Raw genomic sequence first — 24390 nt, 5'->3', positions numbered from 1 at the left:
ACCTTTTTGAGTAATTCCTTGAGTTGCAGAGGAGGTGGCTGAAAGAGTAGTTAGCGCCACTGAGCTAACCTGTGGTCAATGTTGAGAACAATGGTCTCTGTGACACTCTATACCTCGGGGGCACACCTTGTAACCCCCGTATTCCTCAGTTATATATAAAATTGTGATATTGCATATAAAGCAGGCCATGTGAGGTATCAGGGGAAAGGTTATGATCTGCTGAAAGCCATTGTTCTATCTAAATATGTATACCATCAATGCATATGAAATTATAAGAATTGTGTTGTATGGTTTTCACTAAAATATGCTGAGGGTTTGGGAAGCGCCCAGATACTAGCTCTCCAGAGACAACGACAAGGGGGGTAGCCAACACCTGGGTGGGTGCTGAGCAGACATCACCAGCCATTGTCCAGCAGAGGAGTTACAATTCAATGACTCACTCACAGGAGAGACACCAGGGTATTGCTTCACCTGGGGACTCAGCAGTGCCCACCAGACATGTCTGGACTTGTGTTCTCCAAGCACATGGACTGAGGGTATAAAACAGAACACAGGGGCCCCAGGCTTGGCCTTTTCTCCTGCCCCCACCTATGCTGCAAGCAACAAGAATGCTCAGAAAAATGAAGACTCCAAGAGAGGAGACTGGCCCAGGTTTAAGAGACAAACCTGTATATTAAGGACTGTAAGATCAGTGGGGTGAGAACATTGCTTGATCTAAATACTGTCTAGTATGCTAAGGATTAGGGTTTAGACTGCGTGCTAGAATTTTATTTTCTTTGGTAACTATCTCTGACTTTTTGCCTATCACTTATAATCACTTAAAATCTATCTTTTGTAGTCAATAAACTTGCTTTACTGTTTATTTTTACCAGTGAGTTTGCTTGATGTGTTTGGTAAATCTGCTCAGGTTACAAAGGCTAGTATATGTCCACTTTCCATTGATGAAGTGGTGAACCAATTAATAAACTTGCATTACTCAAGAAAGGGTCTTGAGTAGTGCACGATGGTATATTCCTGAGGTACAAGGCTGGGAGCTGGGGGGATGTGGCTGGTGCCTTTCTCTGTGTGATTCATGAGTGGCTCTGGGAGCATTCATGCAATCTAGCTGGGTGTGGGGCTCCACATGAGGTTGTGCTGAGTGATAACAGCACCTGGAGGGGTTTGCTGCTGGTCACTAGCAAGGCATTGTGAGAGACAACCCAGGCTGGAGAGTTAAGGGGGCACAGTGGTCGCACAGTTCCAGGCTGCACCCCGTGGATCCCATCACAGTCTCCATGCGGTCTTGCCCTGTGACTTGGGGCTGAAGGGTGAAAGTAAAAGGAGAGGGGACACAAGAACCGAGTGTACTGTCAGTAGGGGAGAGACCAAGGTCTAGAAAGTGAGCTGGATTCTGGCTACAGGGCTTCATCATAGTTTCATATTGGCATCTCATCTCTAGGATTTTCCTCAGATCTGCACCGGGACAGGAACTCACCTCCACATTGATATCACCAGTTGACTGGCTTCTCGGACAATTCATTTCCTGCGTAGAGAACCCACAGCAAATATTAGTGATTCTCACATGGTGAGTTCACTTCTGTAGCAAAAAGTAGTAAAAACCACCTCTGGGAGTCAGTGAACAGCTTCTTTCAATGGTGCATGTTATCATATATTTTCCTTTTGGCTTTTATAGAAACTAAATCCAGTCTGCCCAATTCTAGTGCCAGCTTTTTCCACATAAATGAACTGATGGAACTTGATGAATCAAACCTGCTCATTCCACTGAATTGACTTGGACTAATGTTACAGGTCTGTAGATCTAGACAGATATGCCAGCCAAGCCATCTATACGTGTCTTTTCTATCTCCAGTATCTAAGAGTCTATACTTTGCAGGGAAGTTGAAAGTTGTGGCATGTTGTCCCCAGTCCTGTCTCACAAAGCTCAATGTAGCCATCTGTCATAAGATACACCAATGAATCCAATCATTCCAGCTTGCTCATGAATCTCTGACACCAGAACCACGATGCTGCTCTGAGGAACAAGAGAACTTATCAAAATATGTATTGTGTGAATCTTTTGCTGTATTATTCAGCATCTCTCAATAATGCAGTTGGACCCACCTGTCTCCCTGAAGATTTTTGTAAATATCTCTCTACCCTACTCTTCTTTGCCTGGTAGCTGCCAAAGAAAGTACCCTGCCACCAGCCCACTCCTTCCTTTCCTGAATAGACATTTCTGGAAGCTGTAGGTTGGCCAGTCTGTCAACTACTGCCTGGAATAACTAGTTTTGCACATGGTTATCTTCCATTCTACAACTTTTGAGCAGGTTTTCCTTTAGGGCAGGGGTTCTCCACCTTTTTCTTTCTTTTTAACCCCCCCCCCCCCCCCCCGCCCAACATGCTATAAAAATTCCATGTCCCGTCTGTGCCACAACAACTGTTTTTCTGCATATAAACGCATTGGGGGTAGCAAGCAGGGCAATTGCCCGGGGCTGCATGCCATAGGGGGCCCTGTGAAGCTAAGTTGTTCAGGCTTCAGCTTCAGCCCTGGGTGGCAGGGCTTGGAGCCCTGGGCTTCAGCCCCAGGTGGTGAGGCTTCGGCTTTGTGCCCTGGGCCCCAGCAAGTCTAACGCCGGCCTTGCTTGGCGGACCCCCTGAAACCTGCTTGTGGCCCCCCAGTGGGCCCCGGACTCCTGGTTGAGAACCACTGCTTTAGGGAAGAGATAGCTAGAGGAGTCCAATTACAGGGGAGGGCGGGGAAAAAATGCAGTAGTGTTTGTTATTTGGGCTCTAACTCCTTCTTTCTCAATTAGAGAAATACCATCTATCTTATGTAATACAGCTTACTTGGAAATTTGATCTGTCACATGGTTCTTTCGTTCCCCACATTCATTTGTTTTCTCTTGTATCTCCCCGTATGTTGCAGTCCATCTTTTCCTGTGTTTGCTCTATTTTACCCATTAAACGTTCACTCTTCAGCATTTTCTCTGGCAACCTCTTGTCATCCACAAGGAGAGTGTGTCCAGTCCTGCAGAGCCTGGCTTTCCGAAGTATTGTTTGGCCTATTTGGCTAAGCTCATCTTGTCACCACAAATATATAATAGCTCAAAGGTGCTCCTGATTATTTATTTTCAGCCCTTTGTGGTGCCAACAATACCTTGGCCATAATTAATAAATGTAATATATGTTGCAGCTACACTGGCAAATTTAGGACACATAACTCACCATTATTGCAGCTCCATTAGTGATATCAATATGAGACTGTAGTGTAGACAAGCCTTGTACACTTTTACCATCAGGTTATCTAACCCATCTCCGAGCAGAATTAGATGACACTCTGATAAAAATGCCTGTGTTTACACTACAGTCTCTGCTATTACTGTCACTGGTGGAGATGTAGCAATGGTAAATTACAAGAATTTCTGGTCAAAATCTTGTTTTTTCACAATTTGTAAAGATAATGATCAGTTTACATTTCATTCAAAACATTTCACTCTTATTTTTCAACAAAAAAACTTCAACATATTTTGTTTCATTTTGAAAGTGTGTAGCGTTTCAAAACAAAGTTTTGAATTGTTTTTGAGGGGTTCCCCTTTTCTGTCACTTTTTTACTTTTTCCCTAAAACTAAACATGCCCAGGTTTGTAACCTTTCCTCATAGGTCAGGTCTTCTAAAACTTGTATTGGTTTTGTTGCTGTCTGTTAAATGTGATCACAAGGTAATGTGAAGGCACCTGCAAAATGTTCTGTGGACATTTTATATATAATATGCCTAGTAAAGTGGTTACCATATAAGTTAGGTAAGAAAACAGGAACTGAAATGACATTTGTGCTTTGTAGCTTTATATTTAATTTACTCTAATTTTATAACGTGACTTAGAAATACAGTGGAATTCTGTACAGAGAGGGATTTGGAGCGATTCCTTCCTTTTCTGATAAATATATCCAAATGTTGTCTCTATGCAAGTCATGAAACTGGGAGCTCCTCAAATTGAATAGTTCATAAAAATAAAATCTCCATCTCTCATGAACGGAGTCCTTTCTTGCAGATATTTTAATGCCTCGATTGGTCAGTTAAATTGCAGTAGGCTCAATGCTGCAACCCTAACTCGCTCTGAGTAATACTTATGAAAATACTAGTCCTACTGAAGTCAATGATACAACTTTGTAGGTGCTTCCCAGTGTGACTAAGGGTTACAGAATTGAGCCCAGTATTGTTAGCTTTAATGAGCACTCCTGCAAACTGTTACATTTTGTTCAGTCTCAAGCACAATCCCCCAACCGTCACCTCCACCATCAATAAATCCTATAAAGTTCTTCACTTAGCCATTCCCAGGTATTTCCTAGCAATCCGCTGAGTGACAAAACATCCCCGAAGCTTCTTTATGCTGCATTTGGGAAACCTATCCCTCTTGCTCTCTTCCTTCATTCAACCTCAGAACAACTCCATCTTCTGGCTGCCCATGGGTGACTCTTGGTACATCCCGCCAAGGGTTTGAGAGGGCCCCTGCCTCAGGCCTTTAGAATGACAGAGACAAGATTCCATTTTGCATGAATGAGAAGAAAAGGTTTATTAGACATTTGCAGACTTCAGTGCGGCACTCAAAGACAGGTGAAGGAGAATGCAAGACACTGAGAAGGGAAAGAATGCACAAACTGAGCTGAGTATTCCCCATGGCCCAGTCAGATACAGCGACTGGATCATTCAGTGAATTGTTTCTGAGCAGCTCAAGCCTTGGGACTGGAATCCATAGAGTGCTCTGTACTGTTAGCGGGTGGAAAGCTGCACCTGCTCACGGGAAGAGACCACCTTTCCATCTTGGACCTCCTCAACAATCGTGCGGACTTGACGAGTGGATGAGATTACTTCAAAGAAGAAGAGAGAGAAACAGTTATTTGGAGCATAGAGAAGATACTATGTATGTTCCCTAGGCATCTTGAATATACTGTTTCAAACAATCCTTCATTGGCTGAGGGGAGAAAGAAAAAATGTGATTCCAACAGTTAACTTGTATAAATCACCTAAACAAGTCAAGAGAAAGCAAAATCTCAGCCTGGATTCATAGAAAAGTTCACCACGATTTGTAGACCTTTAAAGTGAAGACTGAGCTATTTGCATATAATTTTGAACTCATATTTGAGCCAGTACCTCCATCTCCAGATACCAGTGATGGATTTTCACACTTGATCCCAACTAAACAAAATTAGGTGACCATTTGAAGGTTTAGGTATTATTTGATTTTTCAGATTTCTCCAAACACAGAATTCAAAATAATTTAAGACAAGACTGAACTCACGCGAACATAATCTGCTGCTCCCGTGCCAACCTCCCTTTTCTCCATGAACCCAAAGCAATGGGTTTCATACAGCTCTACGTGACAACTCAGTTAGAAGGTCCCTTTACCCCCCGTCTTTTCTGCTTCTAAGGGCAATGGTCATTTGGGGATTTTCTGTTCCCGTCCCCTCCACCCGTTCTCCACAGACAATACTTTGTTAGTAATCAGATTGCACAATTTGTTAACTGATTAGCTTGTACTCTGCAAAGCCGCTTGTTACAGATGTGACCGAGTTACACTTCAGATAAGGTACATCCTTACCATCTCTCCCAGACTGCGAGGACAGTGCTGCCGAGTACTGGGAAGCAATGCTACAAGGGGAAAAATAATAAGGGCAAATTAGAAACACGTCTTTGGGATCCCACAGTCTGTATTCAGTGGTGGAGGAGAGGCAGCAAGGTCACAGATGATAAAAAATCACAGACCCCCCAAAATGTGAATTAATTATTTAGAACGACACCTGACAATATTTGTTCTGACTTGACCTTGCTTTTCACTTTCTGCAACAACCTGAGTCTCCCTGAAATTGTCCAGTATTATAACACTAGGAGAAAACCCTTTCAAAAAGATCAAAGCATCTCACATCGCTTTACAGATCTGTCAAATAACTCTGTCAGCCCTCCTATGAGGCTCAATAATAATGTTATTTATACCCTTTTACAGATGGGAAAGCTAAGGGCTAGAGAAGTCAATTAACTATTAAGCTTGCTCAATGAGTTGGCACCAGAGCCCAGAAAAGAAACCAGTTCTTCTAATTCCCAGCCCCATGCTCTAACCACAGTACTGCAAAGGGAGCACTCCAGAGTTCAGAGAATGAATTCCTCCCAGGACAGGGTTTTCACTGAGGATAGTAACAGGGGATAAGCCATTGAGCCATCACTTATTGGCCTTCATATCGATGAATCTTGACTATTTATTTCAAAATGAGCCTCTAGGGACACAGGTTATTCAGCTGTTTAGCTGTGTCATTATTAGCCGGCCCCGCCCCATGGCACTCTATCTAATCGACTCCCTTTACGTACTGGGTATCCTCGCCCTCCAGCAGGCGGCGGTACGTGGCAATCTCTTGCTCCAGGCGCGTCTTGACGTCCACGAGAATCTTGTACTCGTGGTTCTGGCGCTCCATGTCGCATCGGAGCTCGGCCAGCTGCTCCTCCACGCTAGTGATCAGGCCCTGGAGCTGTGCCAACTGGGCGCCATAGCGGGCTTCTGTCTCCGCCAAGGAGCCTTCCAGAGCGGCTTTCTGGGAATGCAGAGTAGAGGGGAAAGAATTCAGTGAGGGGGTCACTCGTCTCTGTGCCTGCCTTTGTGTGTGTCTCCCTGGGAAGCCAGTGGCACGTACCATGCTGAGCTGGGACTGCAGCTCTATCTCCAGGCCCTGGACGGTGCGTCTTAGTTCCGTGATCTCCGACTTGCCACTCTGCAACTGTTCCGTGTTCATGGCTACTTCTCGGTTCAGCTCTTCTGTCTGGAACAAGGGAAAACAATCTAGTTACTGCACGAATGATGTGTGTAAAGCTTTGCCCCCACCCATAAGTGTCAGGAAAGTGCTTCTCTTCATTCAGGCATTGTGTACCTTGGTGAAGAACCACTGCTCGGCCTCTTTACGGTTCTTCTCTGCCAAGCTCTCATATTGCTCTCTCATGTCAGCCAGGATCTTGGTCAGGTCAACCCCAGGAGCGGCGTCCATCTCCACGGTGATCTCTCCACCCAGCTGGCTCCGCAGTATATTCATTTCCTGTGACAAGAGAGACACGCTATGTTCATCTGCATCTTAACTATACAGACCCACTGCAGTGCATCTGAGGAGGTTTTTCCCACTTGCACCCTGCCTAGAGACCTAAAAAAACTCCTGTGGGGCTTTCAATTGTTTCTGTTTGGCTAATAAAATCCCAAGCATCAGGTGGCTTCTCAACCTAGCAACCAACGTAAGGTTCTGTTCCTATAGCCAATGACTTGGCTCCAGTAGAAACTACCTGAATTGTAAGCGGTGGATGTAACTTACCTGGTACCTACAGAATAGATGTTCAGAGTCTATTATTCTTTACCTGCTCATATCCCTTCCCAACAACTTCAAATCTCGGAACTGTTCCTACTGATTGGCCTGTGCAGATTCCATTGTGCATTAGCTACAATTTATAGGTCCCTCTTTGGTGCCTTCTTTCGTCCTCACCTCCTCATGGTTTTTCTTGAGGTAAGCCAGCTCCTCCTTCAGGTTTTCAATCTGCATCTCCAGGTCAGCTCTGGCCAGGGTCAGCTCATCCAGGACTCTCCGCAGGCCGTTGATGTCAGCCTCCACACTCATGCGCAGGGCCAGCTCCGTCTCAAACCTTGAAGTGTAAAAAAGGTCAAAAACTCAGGCACATCCAGCTGATACCGATTTTTCACTCCCTTTTCCTCCCCAAGTTTCATGTATTTTTGAATGGCATTTTTGCTAACAGAGTTTCCTTCAGTGTTTCAAAAGTTTCTTCCGAATTCATGAAAGCTAAAAGGAAGGTCACACTTGACACAGGCTCCCCCATTCCCTTTTCCAGTCACCACCTAACATAGGAACATGGGAAGCATCTTCAAATGCAATAAACAACAGAGATCCTCAAGCAGAATGGCTTTTTTATGCATTTCCCTTCTCATCAGAGCTCCAAGGAGCCCTGGACTTACTTGGTTCTGAAGTCATCAGCTGCCAGCCTGGCATTGTCAATCTGTAAGACAATGTTGGCATTGTCGATAGTGGCAGCAAGGATCTGGGGAAGAGAAAAGAGGGGATAAGAGGGATTGAAAAAGAAGTTTCAAAAATTGCATATTGCTGATTAATGGAGGGATGCAAACAGAAATTAATGCTTAGGAGAAGGGCCAGGAGCAGCACTGGCCTTCTGCTCCTATATGGTAGAATTTGCATAACTGTACCGTGGAGATATGAGACAAGCTGGTATGGAACAAATTCTCATTTGCACTAAGGGCCCTTTGCACTGCTCTAGTCAGGTAAACAGGCCCCAAAGTGTGTGCAAATATAATTTACGTGGCCAGCATGGTATAAAATGAGCTTAGTATAAATGAAAATCAGGCACCCTATATCTGTCTCTCTAGATACTTATTTTGTACATATCTCTGTATCATCTGCGTGCCTATAACACTCTGGGTATTCATTTTGGGAACTGTGCTCATTTGGAAGAAAGGTAGTGAGCAAGCCGTATCTCATCCCATATAATTCCTCCTTCAACTTCAAATATTTTAGCTGGATTTTTAAAAGAGCTGGATAATTTAAAGAGTAATAATGTTTGCAGCTACATGCTAAGGTAAGGGTGCTCAGATCTCATGCTTCAGGACATATGTAACTTACAGAGGTCAGGAAAGATTTTCCTCCTCACCTACAGCATTGTGTGTATTATGGAGGGGGCAGGCTTGCCTTCCTCTGAATCATCACGTATTGGTCATACAGGAAGCAGCATATGAGACTCGATTGACCACCGGTCAGATCTAATATGATAAAGCCTGTATAAAATGGTTAGGCTGTTGGTGTGCCGAGGCCACTGCACGTTATGCTGACCAATATTGTCTCATTGTTTCCTTGTAATCCCCCATTGGTCTGTCTGTATCCACCTGTTATCTCTTGTCTTATACTTAGGTTGTATCCCTCTGGGGCAGGAACTCTCTTTACGTTCTGTGTTTGTACAGCGCCTATGTACAATCGGGTCCTGGTCAATGGCTGAGCAGGGAGTCGAACCATTACAATTTGGGTGTAGTTCCAGTTCAGGTTCATCAGTACTTCCTAACTGTTCGGTTCTGACACTAACTTCAAGTGATGGATCAATGACCAATTCAACCACTTAAACAGTATGAACCAGTTCAAATACATTGCCAGCAGATTAATGTCTCACACTCTTATGCTTGCACTGTAACTCCTAGCAAAAGAGTACAATGATACATATTTCTTTCACTGTAAAAAAATATTTTTAAACAAATAATTTGCACACCGTAGTACAACATCCTCCAGAACTCTGTCCGTCATATTTGATCACTGAGGTGACAAAATGAAATTCAGCCCAGAAAATGCCCTTTCTACGCTGACTTCTGTAGCAGGAAGGAACATGCACTCAGCAAGAAACTGGAGGGGACAGAGAGGGGAGGAAAGTGTTCTGGGAGTCGTAGTTGCCTTCCGTGGACAGTCCTCTCCTTGGGCATACCAGACAGGAGAACTACCAGTCCCAGAATGCCTTTCTCCTGCCTCCCTCTAGTGTCATCTCCTCCAATGGCTTCCTGGGAAGTGTGGTCCCTGCCTCTCTCTCTCTAGGGTGGGAGCAGAAAGAGACCCTTCCTCAGCACTCCCAAAGACCATCTCTCAGCACCTCATCACTGAACCTGTTGTTTTAAACCAGTCACTGGTTTGGGGGTCAGTTCAGGTTCAATGCAACTGAGAGGTTTTCAGTTCTGATTCACTTCAAAAACCTCCGTGAAGCAGTTTTCAGGCTGGGCATGGGTTTGACTCTCTGTGGCCAAGGCTCCTAGGCACAATAGTAATACAAATAATAAGTAACAATAATCATTGATTCTCGTCTTGCTCCAGGACTTTTGTTGCTGTCAGTCACACTCTCATGCACAAGGAAGGGGCAGAAGCTGAGTGGAATTCTCTGAGCAGAAAATCTCACTGTGTCTGAGCTCCCTTTAGAACCTATCCCGAAGCTCCAGGGAGAGGAAAACCAAACCTGGGACTCTAAGTAAAGTTAGCAAAGTGGAGCCAAAATGAAGAAAAGAAAATATCATGGGAGTTTTATTAGCTCGAAGTCTGATTCACCTGCCTCACTGAGAGTCTCACTTTCTGCACACCTGATATTTTGCTAACATTCACTGCTGATGCTTTGTAAGGAGAAGATAGTGACAGCAAGACAAATGTTGCATTTGTGACTGCATCCTTACTCAGGAGACACTCCCCATGACCCCCAATGACTCTACGTTCAATGAGTTTTGTCTGAGTAAGGACTGAGTAAGGATGTCACAACCTAACCTACTGAAAGGAACGTAAAATAAAATGAAAGCAGACGACACAAGTAACCAGTGAGTGGCGTGAACGTTGGTGCTGCAGTGAGGCCATCCCTCGGGCCTTTTCATGAGACCTTACTGTGCAAATGCTGAGACACAAAAATGAATTAGAATGAAGACGACAGGACTGGTTCCACTCTCAGTGACTTGAGTGAAGTTACTCCTGACCTACACTGGTGTAAGAGAGAAGAGAATCAGGCCCAAATTGTTCTGAATCCTCCTAGTTTTGAGCATATGGAAAATGTTAGGTCTTGTGTCAGCCATTCCGGAATTGCAAAGGTCCCACATCCTTGTTATCATTTGATTTGGTCTCTTTTTTAACCTCTACATTCAGCCTAGTAACAGGCTAGAAGTGATTATTATAACCATTATGACTATCTTAGCATCCGTGTGTTCACAAAGTGAATGGTGCCAAACAGACAACACGTCCCTGCCCTGAGAGCTCACAGCCTTCTGATGAGCTAAACATCTGGCAGAAGAAGCACATATTTGGAACGTAAGTAATATCTGGTACTTAGCCATTTGTGTATAATCCTGCCAGCAATACTGCTGCTGCAGCCCGCTTCCTTCTAACGTTGCTGCAGCACCCAAGAGAGAACATCTAATCAACATGAACCAGGAGGCTGCGGCTGCCCCGAAGTCGGTTTCCCTATTAGAAACCATTTAACAGGAAATGCAGTTTTGCTCCTTCTGAAGGAATATCATTAAATCACAGGTGAGTGTAAGGGCATGTCTTCACTAGCAACGTGAAAGCACTGCTGCGGCACCAGCACTGGGAAAGAGCTCTCCCAGCACTATAAAAAACCACCTCCACGAGCGGGACAGCTCCCAGCGCTGGTGCACTGTCTACACTGGCACTTTACAGCACTGAAACTTGCAGTGCTCAGGGGGGGGGGGTTTCACCCCCCTGAGTGAGAAAGTTGCAGCGCTATAAAGTGCCAGTGTAGACAAGCCCTAAATTGCTAAATCTCCTTCATTTGTGTCTGGGCACAGGATTGCTATGAAGCCCTTATTATACCTGTTGCCTGTAATCAGTTAATCCCTCGGTAATCAGTTTTTAGACACAAGGCAATCTGTAATAAAGAAAATCAGACAAGAGACATCAGACTTTTTTAACAATAGTGTCATACCTTGCTCCTCAAGTCTTCAATTGTCCTGTAATATGGGCTGTAGTCACGGTCAGGACTGGGTCCCTGCTTCTTATACCACTCCTTGATCTTAATCTCCAGATCGGAATTGGCCTCTTCCAGAGCACGCACCTTGTCCAGGTAGGTAGCCAGGCGGTCGTTCAGGTTCTGCATAGTTTCCTTCTCACCCGCAGGGAGAATGCCATCACCACCGCCAAAGCCACCTCCAAAGCCACCCCCATAGCCACCTCCAAAGCCACCTCCAAGGCCACCACCAAGGCCACCCCCATAGCCACCTCCAAGGCCACCCCCATAGCCACCTCCAAAGCTACTATTGTAGCTTCCCCCATAGCCACCACCCAGGCTACTTCCTACTCCAGAGACATACCTAGAAGAGGAGACAGAAAAGCCACCAGATCCCCCATGGATACTTGGGGCTCTGTAGGGACCTCCAAGATGCACTGAGGAAACCCGTGTGGAGCCACCTCCTAATCCACCTAATCCACCTAACCCCTTTAGGGATGTAGACGAGGAATATTGCCTGACGCTGGTGGTCATGGTGAAAGGTAGTTGAGGATCTAAAGCCCAAGAGAGTCACCCAGCACAGCTATGAAAGAAGGAGAGTGCTGCTAACTTCCCTGACTCTGAGCTCCTTTTATACCCGCAACAGGGGGCGTTGCCACTGCAAGGTCCTTTTTTCTCTCTTACATTCTCCAGGGTTTTCATCACCCTTAAAGTCTGAGCCAACTTCCAGAATCATCATTTTTCTCCTTGATGTGTTTATGCTTTTGTCACATTCCACTAGAAACACTTTACTTCACCAAGAGTGTTTCTATGTTTCTTCTTGTTTCTAAATGTACAGTCAGGTGTGATTCAAAGTGGGAGGCTCATTGCTCCAGGCTACATTTTTACAGCTGTTGAATGTGAGACACAGCTATTCAGACTCCTCCAGCGCATTTCTGTGAAGTAAATCTTTCTTTCTTGGGTTTTACAGAGTACCATTCCCAGTAGTTACTGGGTGCTTAGTAAATCTCTTGTGATAGTTGCTGTTTTAAGGAAGAACCTTAAATAAAACCTTAAACGCAGCATTTCTCAAATGCAGCCACCGTGGCCACCAGGGGCTTTTCTTGCGGCCACAGCCTCCTGGGTGGTGATTTGGGGGGCGGGGGACAAAGCAGCGGCCCCTCCTCTGGGGCTGCCAGGAGGGGTTGGGCCTTGCCCCCCTTTGGAGCCACAAACACCGGGGGAGCAGACAGCCGGTGTGAGTTCCCCACCTTCCCGGGGCAGTGGGGCTTAGGCTTCTGGCTTCAGCCCTGGTGTGACAAGTGACAGGCTCCAGCCGCGTGGCAGCAGGCTTCTGCCATGGGCTCTGACCGCAAGGCTTTGGGCCCGGGCTTTGGCTACTCAGGAGTGAGCTCCATCCCTTGGCTGCAAGACTCCATTCCCAGTCTCACCACCCCACTCATCGCCCCCACTGCCTCCCTACCCACCTCCCCATCCAAGTCTTAATTTGTTCCCCGACTTGCCAAGGCTGAGTAGGTCTGCTGTGAAAAGTGATATTTGTATATTTGTTAATATCACCTCTCACTGCCTCTCAGCTAGCTAACAGTCTGCTGCTATGAAAAGTGATATTAACAAACATACAAATATCACTTTGCATAGAAGCAGACTTACTGGCTAGCAAGTCTAAAAAATGCAGCCAAAAAAGCAAAAGAAACAACAAAAGACAAGAACATGCAAAGCACCTTATTTGTGTTTCTGTTCTATTTAGGTCCAGTAAAGAATAGAGACAACTGGACATTATTTTTATTATTGAGTCTGCAAAAAAAAAAACCCTACATAAATAAATTATTATGATTTGGACATATACATGTGCATATTTATTTGTTTTTCCTAAAGTTCATTAAGTATTTTAGGAAAAATTGTGTGAGTGGCCACCAGCAAGAGTTGGTGGTCACACTCTGAGGCCACCAAAAAAAATGTTGTGAGAACCCCTGCTCTAACGTGTGTCTTTAATTTTGTGAGTATGGTGTTGGTGATAGATGTATGGCGGACAGCTCTGAACCCAAGTCTTCTGTGTATCCACAGAACAGACAAAATTGTCAGCAAACCTGCAGGCTTCCTCCATAACGCTCCCCGTCAATGTACCTTCACCTCATCCTGGAAGATCTCCTATAGAGGTGAGAGGGGACTTCAGCCCCCTGGCCAATTCAATACTTGACCTCTCTGCTGAGGTAGCCATTAAGAGGCCCAATTAGTGTTGGATGCGGTCATTGATTTTGTGATGTCAACATCTGCCATTAAGAACTAGATTGCGATCCCCCAAGTTATTTTTAAAAATCCAGGGCATGGCTATTAGATGGAAAAACTTTAGAAATTATGGAGCTCTCTAAGAAAGAGGACAGTTCAGTGTAAAGAAAGACCCAAGAAAACAATCTGAATGGCCTGGGGACTGGTTATTGGCTTTAAGAATTGGGGATTAAGTTTAATGCTCAGCAGAACAACACAGTTCTATATAATTAATCTAATGAACAAGTTAATCAGATGTTATCAGAGATTTTCCTTGTGGCTCCCTGCCCTGAGAGCACCCTTTGAGTGATGTACACACCCAACGTAAACCAAACTGCTCAAGAGATGCTAACTGCCCTGTGAAGAGCCAAGGGGCTCAGAAAATTATAGGGTTGAATAAGGTCAAGCTCTGCTATCTCAATTCTCAATACTAAACTCCCTACCAGACTGAAAACCCTCGGGCACAGATCTAAGTGGCACTATTTAATAATGTTCCAGGGTGTGGAGGAAAGCATATTTCTTCACATGTTGTACCATGTCAACCACTTTACTGTCTTCCTAGACAGGCCCTAACAATCCCCTTCCCCAAAGCTAGAAATTATGTTCCTTAGATCAGCTTCCACGAAAGGGGAAAGAGACTATGTCCCACAAGCAACAGATGTATATTTCTGAGCAGGCTTTGACTGCTTAGCTCCGTCCCACCCGGGCTGGAGCATTTTACAGGAAAGGGGATGGAACGGATGAGTGAGAATAGGGGTGGGATGTGTCTTTGGGATATTTACTACTATTACATTACAGCTAATTCTAGATATATCAGAGAAAATGATGGCACAAAAGCTTTCATGTGTTTATAATTTACTGAAGCAGCTTTGTACAAGCATCGGGTGAGATAGGAGGAAGTGAACCTGATGTTTCAAGAGATCCCTTCTGGCCATAAAATCTATGACATCTATGGATGGTCACATCCACAGGTACAACATGGGTACAAAGTGGGTGTCAAATCCTACCCTTGCATCGCGGTGGCAGTTTACACGCACTTTGCCCAGGTATAAATGACAACACAAGATGTGAGGCAAGGCCTGTAATTTTGAGGTCCAGATTTTTCTCCCCCACTTGATGCCAGAACCATGAAAAGAAAAAAAGAACCAGAAACTTCCTGCATCATCCCAGCTGAATGTAGTGACAACACAGAAAATGTGCAAGGTAAACCATCCAGAATGGCATAAGACCTAAATGACCATAAGGCCTGATTTGCTTGGCAGCTGCAGAGTGCAAGGATCCCATACGAACCAATCCGACTAACCTTGTCACTGAAATTTATAGTAATTCTCCAGTCTGTACTTTAGCTAAGGAACACAGATCCAAAGAATATCAGAAACCTAGTTGAGGAAACGGTTAATTGTGTTATTAAACCATTGTGTGTTATTAAACCAATGTGTGTTATTATAACCTCTCTCTTTCATGCGCGGATGCTCCTGGGGTAGGCGAGTCTGCTGCTAGAACAGAGCCATTGTGGCTGGATGCTTTGCCATTCCCCCTGCAGCACAGGTGTAGGGGCAGGCAGGGACCATGGTTCCCCTATCTGGATATCCCCAGCTCACACATTTCCTTTTGGAATACTATTACCTGTGCTGCAGCTGTGGCCAGTGTATGAGCAACCTGAGGAAGAGGAACCCATAACCATCTCACTCATGGCCCAGTAGACACACCAGAGAATCTGAATCTGAACTTCTCTAGTTACGTTTGAAATCTTTTAAATTCTTTCTTCTAGTTCAGACGTGGGCAAACTACAGCCCGCGGACCACACCCGGCCCACAGGACCATCCTGTCTGGTCCCTGAGCTCCCGGCCGGGGAGCCTAGTCCCCGGCCCCTCCCCCGCTGTCCCCCGTCCCCCACAGCCGGGCCACTGGGCAGCGTGGGGAGCACAGCTGGCTCTGGCCGGGTGTCATGGCTGTGAGCTCCTGCTGCTGATAAGGGGGCAGGGAGTGGGGGGGTTGGGTAAGGGAGTGGGCAGTCCTGGGGGGCAGTCAGGGAGGAGGGGGCGGTTGGATGGGGCAGAGATTCTGGGGGGGGGTGGTCGGGGATAGGGAACAGGGAGGGTTGGAAGTGGGAGTCCTGGGGGGCCTGTCAGGGGGCGGGGATGTGGATAGGGGTTGGGAGGGCAGTCAGGGGACAGGGAGCGGGGGGGTGGATAAGGGAGTGGGATCCCGGGGGGGTAGTTAGGGGCGGGGGGTCCCGGGAGGGGGTGGTCAGGGGACGAGGAGCAGAGGGCAGTTGGCTGGGGGTGGGAGTCCCGGGGGGCGGGGCTGTCAGAGGGTGGGGGTGTGGATAGGGGTCAGGGCAGTCAGGGGACAGGGAGCAGGGGGGATGGATAGGGGGCGGGGGTCCCGGGAGGGGGCGGTCAGGGGACAAGGAGCTGGGGGGGGTTGGATGGGTTGGGGGTTCTGAGGGGGGCAGTCAGGGGCGGGAAGTGGGAGGGGGCGGATAGGGGGCGGGGGCCAGGCTGTCTGGGAAGGCACAGCCTTCCCTACCCGGCCCTCTATACAGTTGCGCAACCCCAATGTAGCCCTCAGGCCAAAAAGTTTGCCCACCCCTGTTCTAGTTCTTTAATTGTTTGATTTGTTCTTTCAACAAAAATCTTATAGCATAGTAGGTGTACCTGGCATTTACAAGAGAAAAATACAAAGGCAAGTTTCCTGCCTTCAGTTGAAGAACTGAGCAGACAGGACTCCAAAGACACATCCTTTAGAAGAGGAATCGTGTCCATTGATTTTCCTCCTGTAAAATGCCAGGCACATCAGTGATGCTATATAAATGAACAAATGCGTTCAGTAAGAGGATGCTAATCTTACAGAGTAATTTTGCTGATCATAACCCTACATTCATGGCTCATGATTATAATGTACCTGAATAGAGTCTGAGTGGAATGATGATGGGGTCATGTAAGTTCTGGGATTCTGAACCAGAGAGAGAACAGAAAGGCTCCTTTCCCCCTTTTCAGGGAGAACCAGCGCTCTCTATAGCTATACCAGGGCTTAGCCAGGTAAAATCAGGGCAAGGTCCCTAAAAACAGGGGCTTAAAATAGGAGGACCAGATTCTGCCAGCTTCACACACGTTCAGTAATATCTTATTCAGAATCATCCTGTTGATGTCCAACAGCACTACATATGGAGCCAGGTACTACTTAAAGGGAGGAAGGGTGGCAGAACCTAGCCATGACTGAGGGAAGACGTACACTGCAATCAGGTTGTGTAATTGCAGCACATGTAGACACATCTGAGCTAGCTTTAACCTCGCTAGCTCAGGCAGTGACGTACCAATGGCAGTGATGTACCATTGGCAGCTTGGACAAGCCTGCCTGAGGCCCTGGGTAATTACTGCTCACGGAGCAGTCCGTGCTGCTGTGGCGTCACGGCTATGAGGGCATGAGCTAGCTCAGTTAAAGATCTCAGGTATGTCTACATGTGCTGCAGTTCCACCCCTGATTGCAGTGCAGACGTACCCTGATAGTTCAAATTGTCTTCCGGGAACTGCCAGTCAAGATGGAGTGTATCAGTGTCCCACTGCATCAGGAATGGGCAGTAATGACAAATTGGCACAGGGGATCAAACCCCAAACACAGCATGTAATAACCTTATCCTGAGCAGGTCACGCACCCCCTGACAGCTATCTGAGGGGTCTGCCTTTTTCTGACCCTTTAGAAAGACCTGGACAGTTGCCAAGAAAGTCACAGTGAATAAAACTGCAATTGTATTACCGATGAAGGGGTCAGCCAAAGGTACCGTTAACACATCTGCAGCACAAGTTAATTTTACCACCAAGCGTTGTGACCTATGTAACACAGCCAGCGCTGATAGAGGAGTGGTGGCTGACAGTTGGCAGGGGGCTGGTATGATGGTGTCTGTGATTCATTTTCTTTCACTGTGCACCATGCACCTTGGCTCAGGCTCAGTGAACTGATGAAGTCCCATCTCTTACCTTCCTCTGTGGAATAGCCACTTGTGTCCCTGAGCAGGACTGTGAAACAACCAAGTCTCTCTCAGGTTTCCCATTTTGAGACCATTGCAACTTAGGGCAGAATATCTGACACTGTTTATACAGTTTAGTTGCAGAATTTTAGCCAGGTTGGATGTGATCTATAAAGCCACTAGTTCTTTGCCTTAATATTTAGTTCTGGTGTATTAATTCAGATCACTCAGTGATCTAGCGTACAATGCCTTTTAGAGACCATCTGAACAATTCCTTCTTCTAGCTGCCCACGAGTGCTGATGGAAGCTCTAGCAAACAGCACCAATCTCCCCCTAGAGAGCCTGTGTCGTCAGCCCCCTAGAACAACCGAGACAAGACTCTAGTTTGCATGAATGAGAAGATAAGCTTTATTTGACATTTATGGGAAGAGCACAGGATAGCACTCAGACAAGGGTGAGGGAGACAGAGGCAGAATGAAAAGGGAAGGAACACACTAATGGAGCCCAGACCTACACAGCCTTGGTGACAGTATTACACATCTACAGCACATGGACTGGAGTCTTCTTTCCTTTTCTATTGATGCATCCAAGGTGCTCAGGACTGGGGCCTGTGGAGTGGTGTGTAGTCTTAGCGGGGGGAATGATGGACCTGCTCGCGGGAAGAAATCACCTTTCCATCTTGGACTTCCTCAACGATTGTACGGACTTGTCGGGTGGTCATGGACACTACAAGGGAGAAGGAGATAGAAGAAACTATCAGCTGTCCTAAGGATCTGATCATCCTTTGGAATTTTTATCCTAGCTAGTGTATCTTCAGAACTGAGTGTCATAAATGCATATCCTATATTCCATTTTACACAAATACGTGACTTAATAATATCTTCAATATTTCAAAGGAATCATTCCAGTTTTGCACCCACTAATGAATGAGAGCCTATGGAAAGAAGCTTGCTAAGGATGTGATGCAGAAATGTGTGCTCATTACTTCAGATAAGACAAATTCTTACCTTCTTTTGCTGAAGCGTACTGGGAGGCAATGCTACAAGAGGAGAAAAAAGAGAGAAAATTAGAAATATAGACACCAGAGGAGAGGGCGCAGTGAGAGAACAAAGGTGCAGGCCTCTTATGGGGAGAAATAATTATTTTGACACAAGTCTGATGAATTTCATTATTATGTCAATTTGCAGGTCCCCAATGTCCTCTCCTTGAAATTGTCTAGAGTTAAGATTTGAGCAGAACATTTGATCTTGGAAGGATTTTCAAGGTGTGACGGGATTTAGACACATTATATTAGCCTCTCAACCCTCCTGTGAGGTTCGTTAGTGTTATTAGCTACTTTCCCAGGGTTATGCAATCGCTGAAGAAGCCAGGAATAGACCCCCCCCAAAGCCCTGAAAGCTAGAGTTTTCACATAGCTACTAGACAATGCTGCCTCTCCAAGATGGAAATGTTATGTTACACTCCATAATTCAGACAATAAATACCTCCCAGGACCGGGTTCTCACTGATGATGGTAATGGGATAAACCATTGAGCCATCACTTATTAGTCTTCTTCACAACTACCTAGGAATCTTGACTATTTATTTCAAAATGAGCCTCTAGGGACACAGGTTATTCAGCTGTTTAGCTGTGTCATTATTAGCCGGCCCCGCCCCATGGCACTCTATCTAATCGACTCCCTTTACGTACTGGGTATCCTCGCCCTCCAGCAGGCGGCGGTACGTGGCAATCTCTTGCTCCAGGCGCGTCTTGACGTCCACGAGAATCTTGTACTCGTGGTTCTGGCGCTCCATGTCGCATCGGAGCTCGGCCAGCTGCTCCTCCACGCTAGTGATCAGGCCCTGGAGCTGTGCCAACTGGGCGCCATAGCGGGCTTCTGTCTCCGCCAAGGAGCCTTCCAGAGCGGCTTTCTGGGAATGCAGAGTAGAGGGGAAAGAATTCAGTGAGGGGGTCACTCGTCTCTGTGCCTGCCTTTGTGTGTGTCTCCCTGGGAAGCCAGTGGCACGTACCATGCTGAGCTGGGACTGCAGCTCTATCTCCAGGCCCTGGACGGTGCGTCTTAGTTCCGTGATCTCCGACTTGCCGCTCTGCAACTGTTCCGTGTTCATGGCTACTTCTCGGTTCAGCTCTTCTGTCTGGAACAAGGGAAAACAATCTAGTTACTGCACGAATGATGTGTGTAAAGCTTTGCCCCCACCCATAAGTGTCAGGAAAGTGCTTCTCTTCATTCAGGCATTGTGTACCTTGGTGAAGAACCACTGCTCGGCCTCTTTACGGTTCTTCTCTGCCAAGCTCTCATATTGCTCTCTCATGTCAGCCAGGATCTTGGTCAGGTCAACCCCAGGAGCGGCGTCCATCTCCACGGTGATCTCTCCACCCAGCTGGCTCCGTAGTATATTCATTTCCTGTGACAAGAGAGACACGCTATGTTCATCTGCATCTTAACTATACAGACCCACTGCAGTGCATCTGAGGAGGTTTTCCCAATTTGCGACTTTTCAGACAAGAGACCATCTCCTAATGTGTGTTTGTTCAGCACCATGGGACTGTGACCCTAACGGTCAACAACAAGTAAAATAATAAAAATAATTTCCTAAGAAATCTCCATTTGGGGATTCAGTTGCCTCTGTCCAGAGACTAAATCCCAAACAACAGGTGGATCCACAGCCTGGGAAGCAGGTTTCTGTTGCTGTAGATACTGGCGAGGCCCCAGTGGAAGCTCCTGAAATGATGAGTGGTGCATGAGTCTGACCTGGGGCCTACAGAGGACATGTTGCTGTCCAGAATTAATTATTCCCCACTTCTTTATTCCCAGATGCCCTCCCAACTACCCTAATGCTTGGAAATAGCCCTGCTGATTGGCCTGATTTTCATTGTACCTTAGCTACAACTTATAAATCCCCTCCTTTGTGCTTGATTTCGTCCTCACCTCCTCATGATTCTTCTTGAGATAAGCCAGCTCCTCCTTCAGGTTTTCGATCTGCATCTCCAGGTCAGCTCTGGCCAGGGTCAGCTCGTCCAGGACTCTCCGCAGGCCATTGATGTCAGCCTCAACACTCATGCGCAGGGCCTGCTCCGTCTCAAACCTTCAAGCATAGAAAGGGTGCTCACTACTGAGTTGTCACCCCTTTTTTCTCCCCATGCTGCTGTCAACCTTTCAATGTCTTATAACTCTCTGTGCTGCGTGGGGGGTTGGGTGAATGAGGGACACAGGGAGTGAGATGCAGTGTCCAATGGATGGAACAGCGCTGGTTGGTCAAGTCTCTGCTAAGACCAGTAACTTTACTGGGCAGCTTTGGGGCATATTCTATATTGAGCTCCGAGGTGAGTGATTCTGTTTAGATGTGTAACTCGCCTCCCATTAAAATACTGGTAGCACCATTGCCCCAGGCCTATGTGTTCTGAGTGATATGTAAATTAGATCAAGTCCTACATGCAAACTAAATAAAATAAGATAGGTTCTACTGGAAGCAAGACATTGCCCAAGTTTTTAGTCCCTATTTGCTTTGCAAAATGCACGTTTATTTGAAATGCCTTGTTTGCCAGTGATTTGTCAGTTGTCTCATTGGAAATGAATAGGAAGCTCCCTCTTAGAGAGGAACTCTCCCTCTTTTCCAGTCATGATGCATGTGAGGAAGCTTGTTGTGCACAAAAGGATCCCCATATGGATCTCACTCCCAGGGGGAGCAGCACTTACTTGGTTCTGAAGTCATCGGCCGTCAGCCTAGCGTTGTCGATCTGCAAGAGGAGGCTGGCATTGTCGACAGTGGCAGCAAGGATCTGGGGGAAAGAGAGAGAAAGAGCAAGTGGGAAAGAAGCCTCAAAAGCTTCTCATGTTGTTGGCTGATTGTGGGATCCAAGCAGGGGTGAATGTTAGGGACGGGCCAGGAACAGCAGAGGGATTTACCGAATGGAGAAATGCAACAGTGCTGAGTTAGACTGGGCAGTGTCTGACTGCACTGCGGCCTCCCTTTCCTGCTTATCCATCAGGATGAATTGCAAAAGGCAGCATGATAATATCTGAGTAAGTGCAAGGCCTGATAAGGGCACTCAATCTCATGCTTCAGGGCATTTGCTGATCCCACATGGTTCCAGAAAGAACCAACCTTCTTTCCCCGCCCCATCCCCACCACCATGTACTGCTGTGTGCAATTATCATAGCAGGAATATTGGAGGGGGAGGGGAGACTAGCCATCCTCGGAACCATCAGGTATTGGTGACTGCCACAGGCAGTGCAGGTGGCCCCATAGTGTGCTCTTGTATGGCAAAGCCTGTGTCCATTTGTTCTGGAATGGAGCTCATTCACACTAACTCACTCTATGACGAGGATCCTTGCAGAAGCTGAACAAAGTGTAGTGAGCAGGTGCTCTTTATATCGGATTTTTGTGATACATTCTCAGATACAGATAATCCACCCCCAGGCTCCCGAGAGGAGAACTCCAAGTCAGGCTTTGAGGAAGGAACATCAAAAATGGTGCCAGTGAGAGGAAGGGAAAATAATGTGTCTAGTTTGCTCCTGCCCCTGCATCGCGGAGTCTTTCTGCTTCTGCTTTCCTCGGATTTCCCTTATGTTTACTAATGACGGTTTGTAAGCAATCAGTAATGACAGCAAGAGGGAAAATATCAACCCTGGGGCTTTCCTCTCAAGATGTGAAGCCAGGAAATCAAATCAGAATGGAGAGAAATTGCTCCACAGGCTCCTGGTTTTGAGATTATAGGACAAGTCAGGCCTTGCATTGATCATTCCTGGAAGAAGGCTGTGGAATTTATCAGTCCTTCCACCTTTTCCTTTTTAACCCTCTGCACTCAGTTTAGTACTAATAGCTAAAGCAATTGACAGGAGTTTGCAAATTCTTTGATTCTGTGCATATACAATCATACTAAGTATATCCTGGTTTGCCTTACCTCTAGATTAGTTTGTTTATAGAGTATTCAAACTGTACCATATTATCAACATAGGCCAAGGTCGATAAGATGCTGCTGCTGCTTTACTGCCTCTTATGTCTGTTTCATACAATCAAATAATAAGAAATACACCACTTGTTCTTTCTGGAGGAATGTAATTAAATAACTGAAATTGATAAATTACTAAATCCCCTTCCTTGATATCTGGCACAGGGGAAAATTGGATTGCCTTTCATTTCCAGCTTTTAGTTACAGAATTATTCAGTGCCCCTGTGCCAGTTTAATGAAGAGTCTCAGACAAGAGACATCAGACCTTTTTAACAATAGTGTCATACCTTGCTCCTCAGGTCTTCAATTGTCCTGTAATATGGGCTGTAGTCACGGTCAGGACCGGGTCCCTGCTTCTTATACCACTCCTTGATCTTAATCTCCAGATCGGAATTGGCCTCCTCCAGAGCACGCACCTTGTCCAGGTAGTTAGCCAGGCGGTCGTTCAGGTTCTGCATAGTTTCCTTCTCACCCGCAGGGAGAATGCCATCACCACCGCCAAAGCCACCTCCAAAGCCACCCCCATAGCCACCTCCAAAGCCACCTCCAAGGCCACCACCAAGGCCACCCCCATAGCCACCTCCAAGGCCACCCCCATAGCCACCTCCAAAGCTACTACTGTAGTTTCCCCCATAGCCACCACCCAGACTACTTCCTACTCCAGAGACATACTTAGAAGAGGAGACAGAAAAGCCACCAGATCCCCCATGGATACTTGGGGCTCTGTAGGGACCTCCAAGATGCACTGAGGAAACCCGTGTGGAGCCACCTCCTAATCCACCTAATCCACCTAACCCCTTTAGGGATGTAGACGAGGAATATTGCCTGATGCTGGTTGTCATGGTGAAAGGTAGTTGAGGATCTAAAGCCCAAGAGAGTCACCCAGCTCAGCTATGAAAGAAGGAGAGTGCTGCTAACTTCCCTGACTCTGAGCTCCTTTTATACCCACAACAGGGGGCGTTGCCACTGCAAGGTCCTTTTTTCTCTTTTACATTCCCCAGGGTTTTCATCACCCTTCAAGTCTGAGCCAACTTCCAGAGTCATCATTTTTCTCCTTGATGTGTTCATGCTTTTGTCACATTCCACTAGAAACACTTTACTTCACCGAGAGTGTTTCTGTGTTTCATTTTTGTTCCCAAAGGAGGGGTGAGGTGTGATTCAGAATAGCAGGCTCATTGCTCAAGGCCACATTTTAACATACCTTACACTGTTACGCAGGAGACACAGAGACATTCGGACTCCACCCAGCAGTTTGCGAATCCATCTTAAATGAAATGAAAATATTTACAGAGCTGTTTGCGAAAGGTGCTGATGCGAGAGGTTTGTGGGGACAAATCCTTTAGACTGAATCCCAAGCCCACTGAAGTCATTGGAGTGCTTCCAACCAGGCCCTTTATCCATGGGACAGGCACAGACCAGGCAGCAGCAGTGAACACTTCTCTGAGCCCTGCAGGGCAAAAACACTGTCGCTCCACAGACTCTTCGCACTGGTCATTTCTATCTATGTATTGATGTTGGCTAGGATCATAGAGGGATTGGGAAAACATCTAAGAACATCAGTCCATTGCCCTGCTAAGGCAGAATCTAGTCCCCTGTCAGAGAATGTACTGTATACAAATTGATACAACATTAGATTTTAGCTCCCCGGCCACATTGCATGCTGTTCCTTTGGGAGGTGTGTGACCAGTTTTTCTTTGTATTT

At 46.3% G+C, this 24390-nt stretch overlaps 2 protein-coding genes across 10 annotated transcripts; both read right to left on the bottom strand.

Moving 5' to 3' along the window:
- Positions 1-4361: 4361 nt before the first annotated feature.
- On the bottom strand, positions 4362-12033 carry LOC135894559 (keratin, type I cytoskeletal 14-like). Of its 5 annotated transcripts, XM_065422679.1 has the most exons (9): positions 11796-12033; positions 11479-11723; positions 7973-8055; positions 7488-7644; positions 6891-7052; positions 6657-6782; positions 6333-6557; positions 5302-5314; positions 4747-4844 (listed from the first exon to the last, which is right to left on the bottom strand). In XM_065422679.1, the coding sequence occupies exons 1-9, from the start codon at positions 12031-12033 to the stop codon at positions 4747-4749; spliced, it is 1347 nt and encodes a 448-aa protein (XP_065278751.1). The 5 variants fall into 5 exon arrangements, with proteins under 5 accessions (XP_065278752.1, XP_065278751.1, XP_065278750.1 ...); XM_065422678.1 differs by having other exon boundaries at positions 11479-12033; XM_065422676.1 differs by lacking the exon at positions 5302-5314 and adding an exon at positions 5576-5625 and having other exon boundaries at positions 6337-6557; positions 11479-12033.
- Positions 12034-18362: 6329 nt separating this feature from the next.
- LOC135894563 (keratin, type I cytoskeletal 14-like) lies at positions 18363-23530 on the bottom strand. Of its 5 annotated transcripts, none has more exons than XM_065422689.1 (8): positions 22976-23530; positions 21433-21515; positions 20665-20821; positions 19979-20140; positions 19745-19870; positions 19412-19645; positions 18732-18750; positions 18363-18460 (listed from the first exon to the last, which is right to left on the bottom strand). In XM_065422689.1, the coding sequence occupies exons 1-8, from the start codon at positions 23528-23530 to the stop codon at positions 18363-18365; spliced, it is 1434 nt and encodes a 477-aa protein (XP_065278761.1). The 5 variants fall into 5 exon arrangements, with proteins under 5 accessions (XP_065278761.1, XP_065278757.1, XP_065278760.1 ...); XM_065422685.1 differs by having other exon boundaries at positions 18363-18487; positions 18742-18773; positions 19425-19645; XM_065422688.1 differs by having other exon boundaries at positions 18742-18773; positions 19425-19645.
- Positions 23531-24390: the final 860 nt, after the last annotated feature.

Source organism: Emys orbicularis, chromosome 25, assembly GCF_028017835.1.
Source record: "Emys orbicularis isolate rEmyOrb1 chromosome 25, rEmyOrb1.hap1, whole genome shotgun sequence".
NCBI classification, from domain to species: domain Eukaryota; kingdom Metazoa; phylum Chordata; order Testudines; family Emydidae; genus Emys; species Emys orbicularis.
This window is presented reverse-complemented; position numbering and strand designations above follow the sequence as displayed.

What these genes read in the sequence shown, in the direction of transcription:
- LOC135894559 (XM_065422676.1), bottom strand. Translation starts at nt 12,033, where the DNA reads ATGACCACCAGCGTCAGGCAATATTCCTCGTCTACATCCCTAAAGGGG. An exon ending in TTGAAGACTTGAGGAGCAAG is followed by an intron (nt 8,056 to 11,478) that starts GTATGACACTAT and finishes TCTCTTCCCCAG; the next exon opens with ATCCTTGCTGCCACTATCGA. An exon ending in CTGGAGGGCGAGGATACCCA is followed by an intron (nt 5,626 to 6,336) that starts GTACGTAAAGGG and finishes TTCCCCTTGTAG; the next exon opens with CATTGCTTCCCAGTACTCGG.
- LOC135894563 (XM_065422685.1), bottom strand. Translation starts at nt 23,530, where the DNA reads ATGACAACCAGCATCAGGCAATATTCCTCGTCTACATCCCTAAAGGGG. An exon ending in TGCAGTCCCAGCTCAGCATG is followed by an intron (nt 19,646 to 19,744) that starts GTACGTGCCACT and finishes CTGCATTCCCAG; the next exon opens with AAAGCCGCTCTGGAAGGCTC. An exon ending in CTGGAGGGCGAGGATACCCA is followed by an intron (nt 18,774 to 19,424) that starts GTACGTAAAGGG and finishes CTCCTCTTGTAG; the next exon opens with CATTGCCTCCCAGTACGCTT.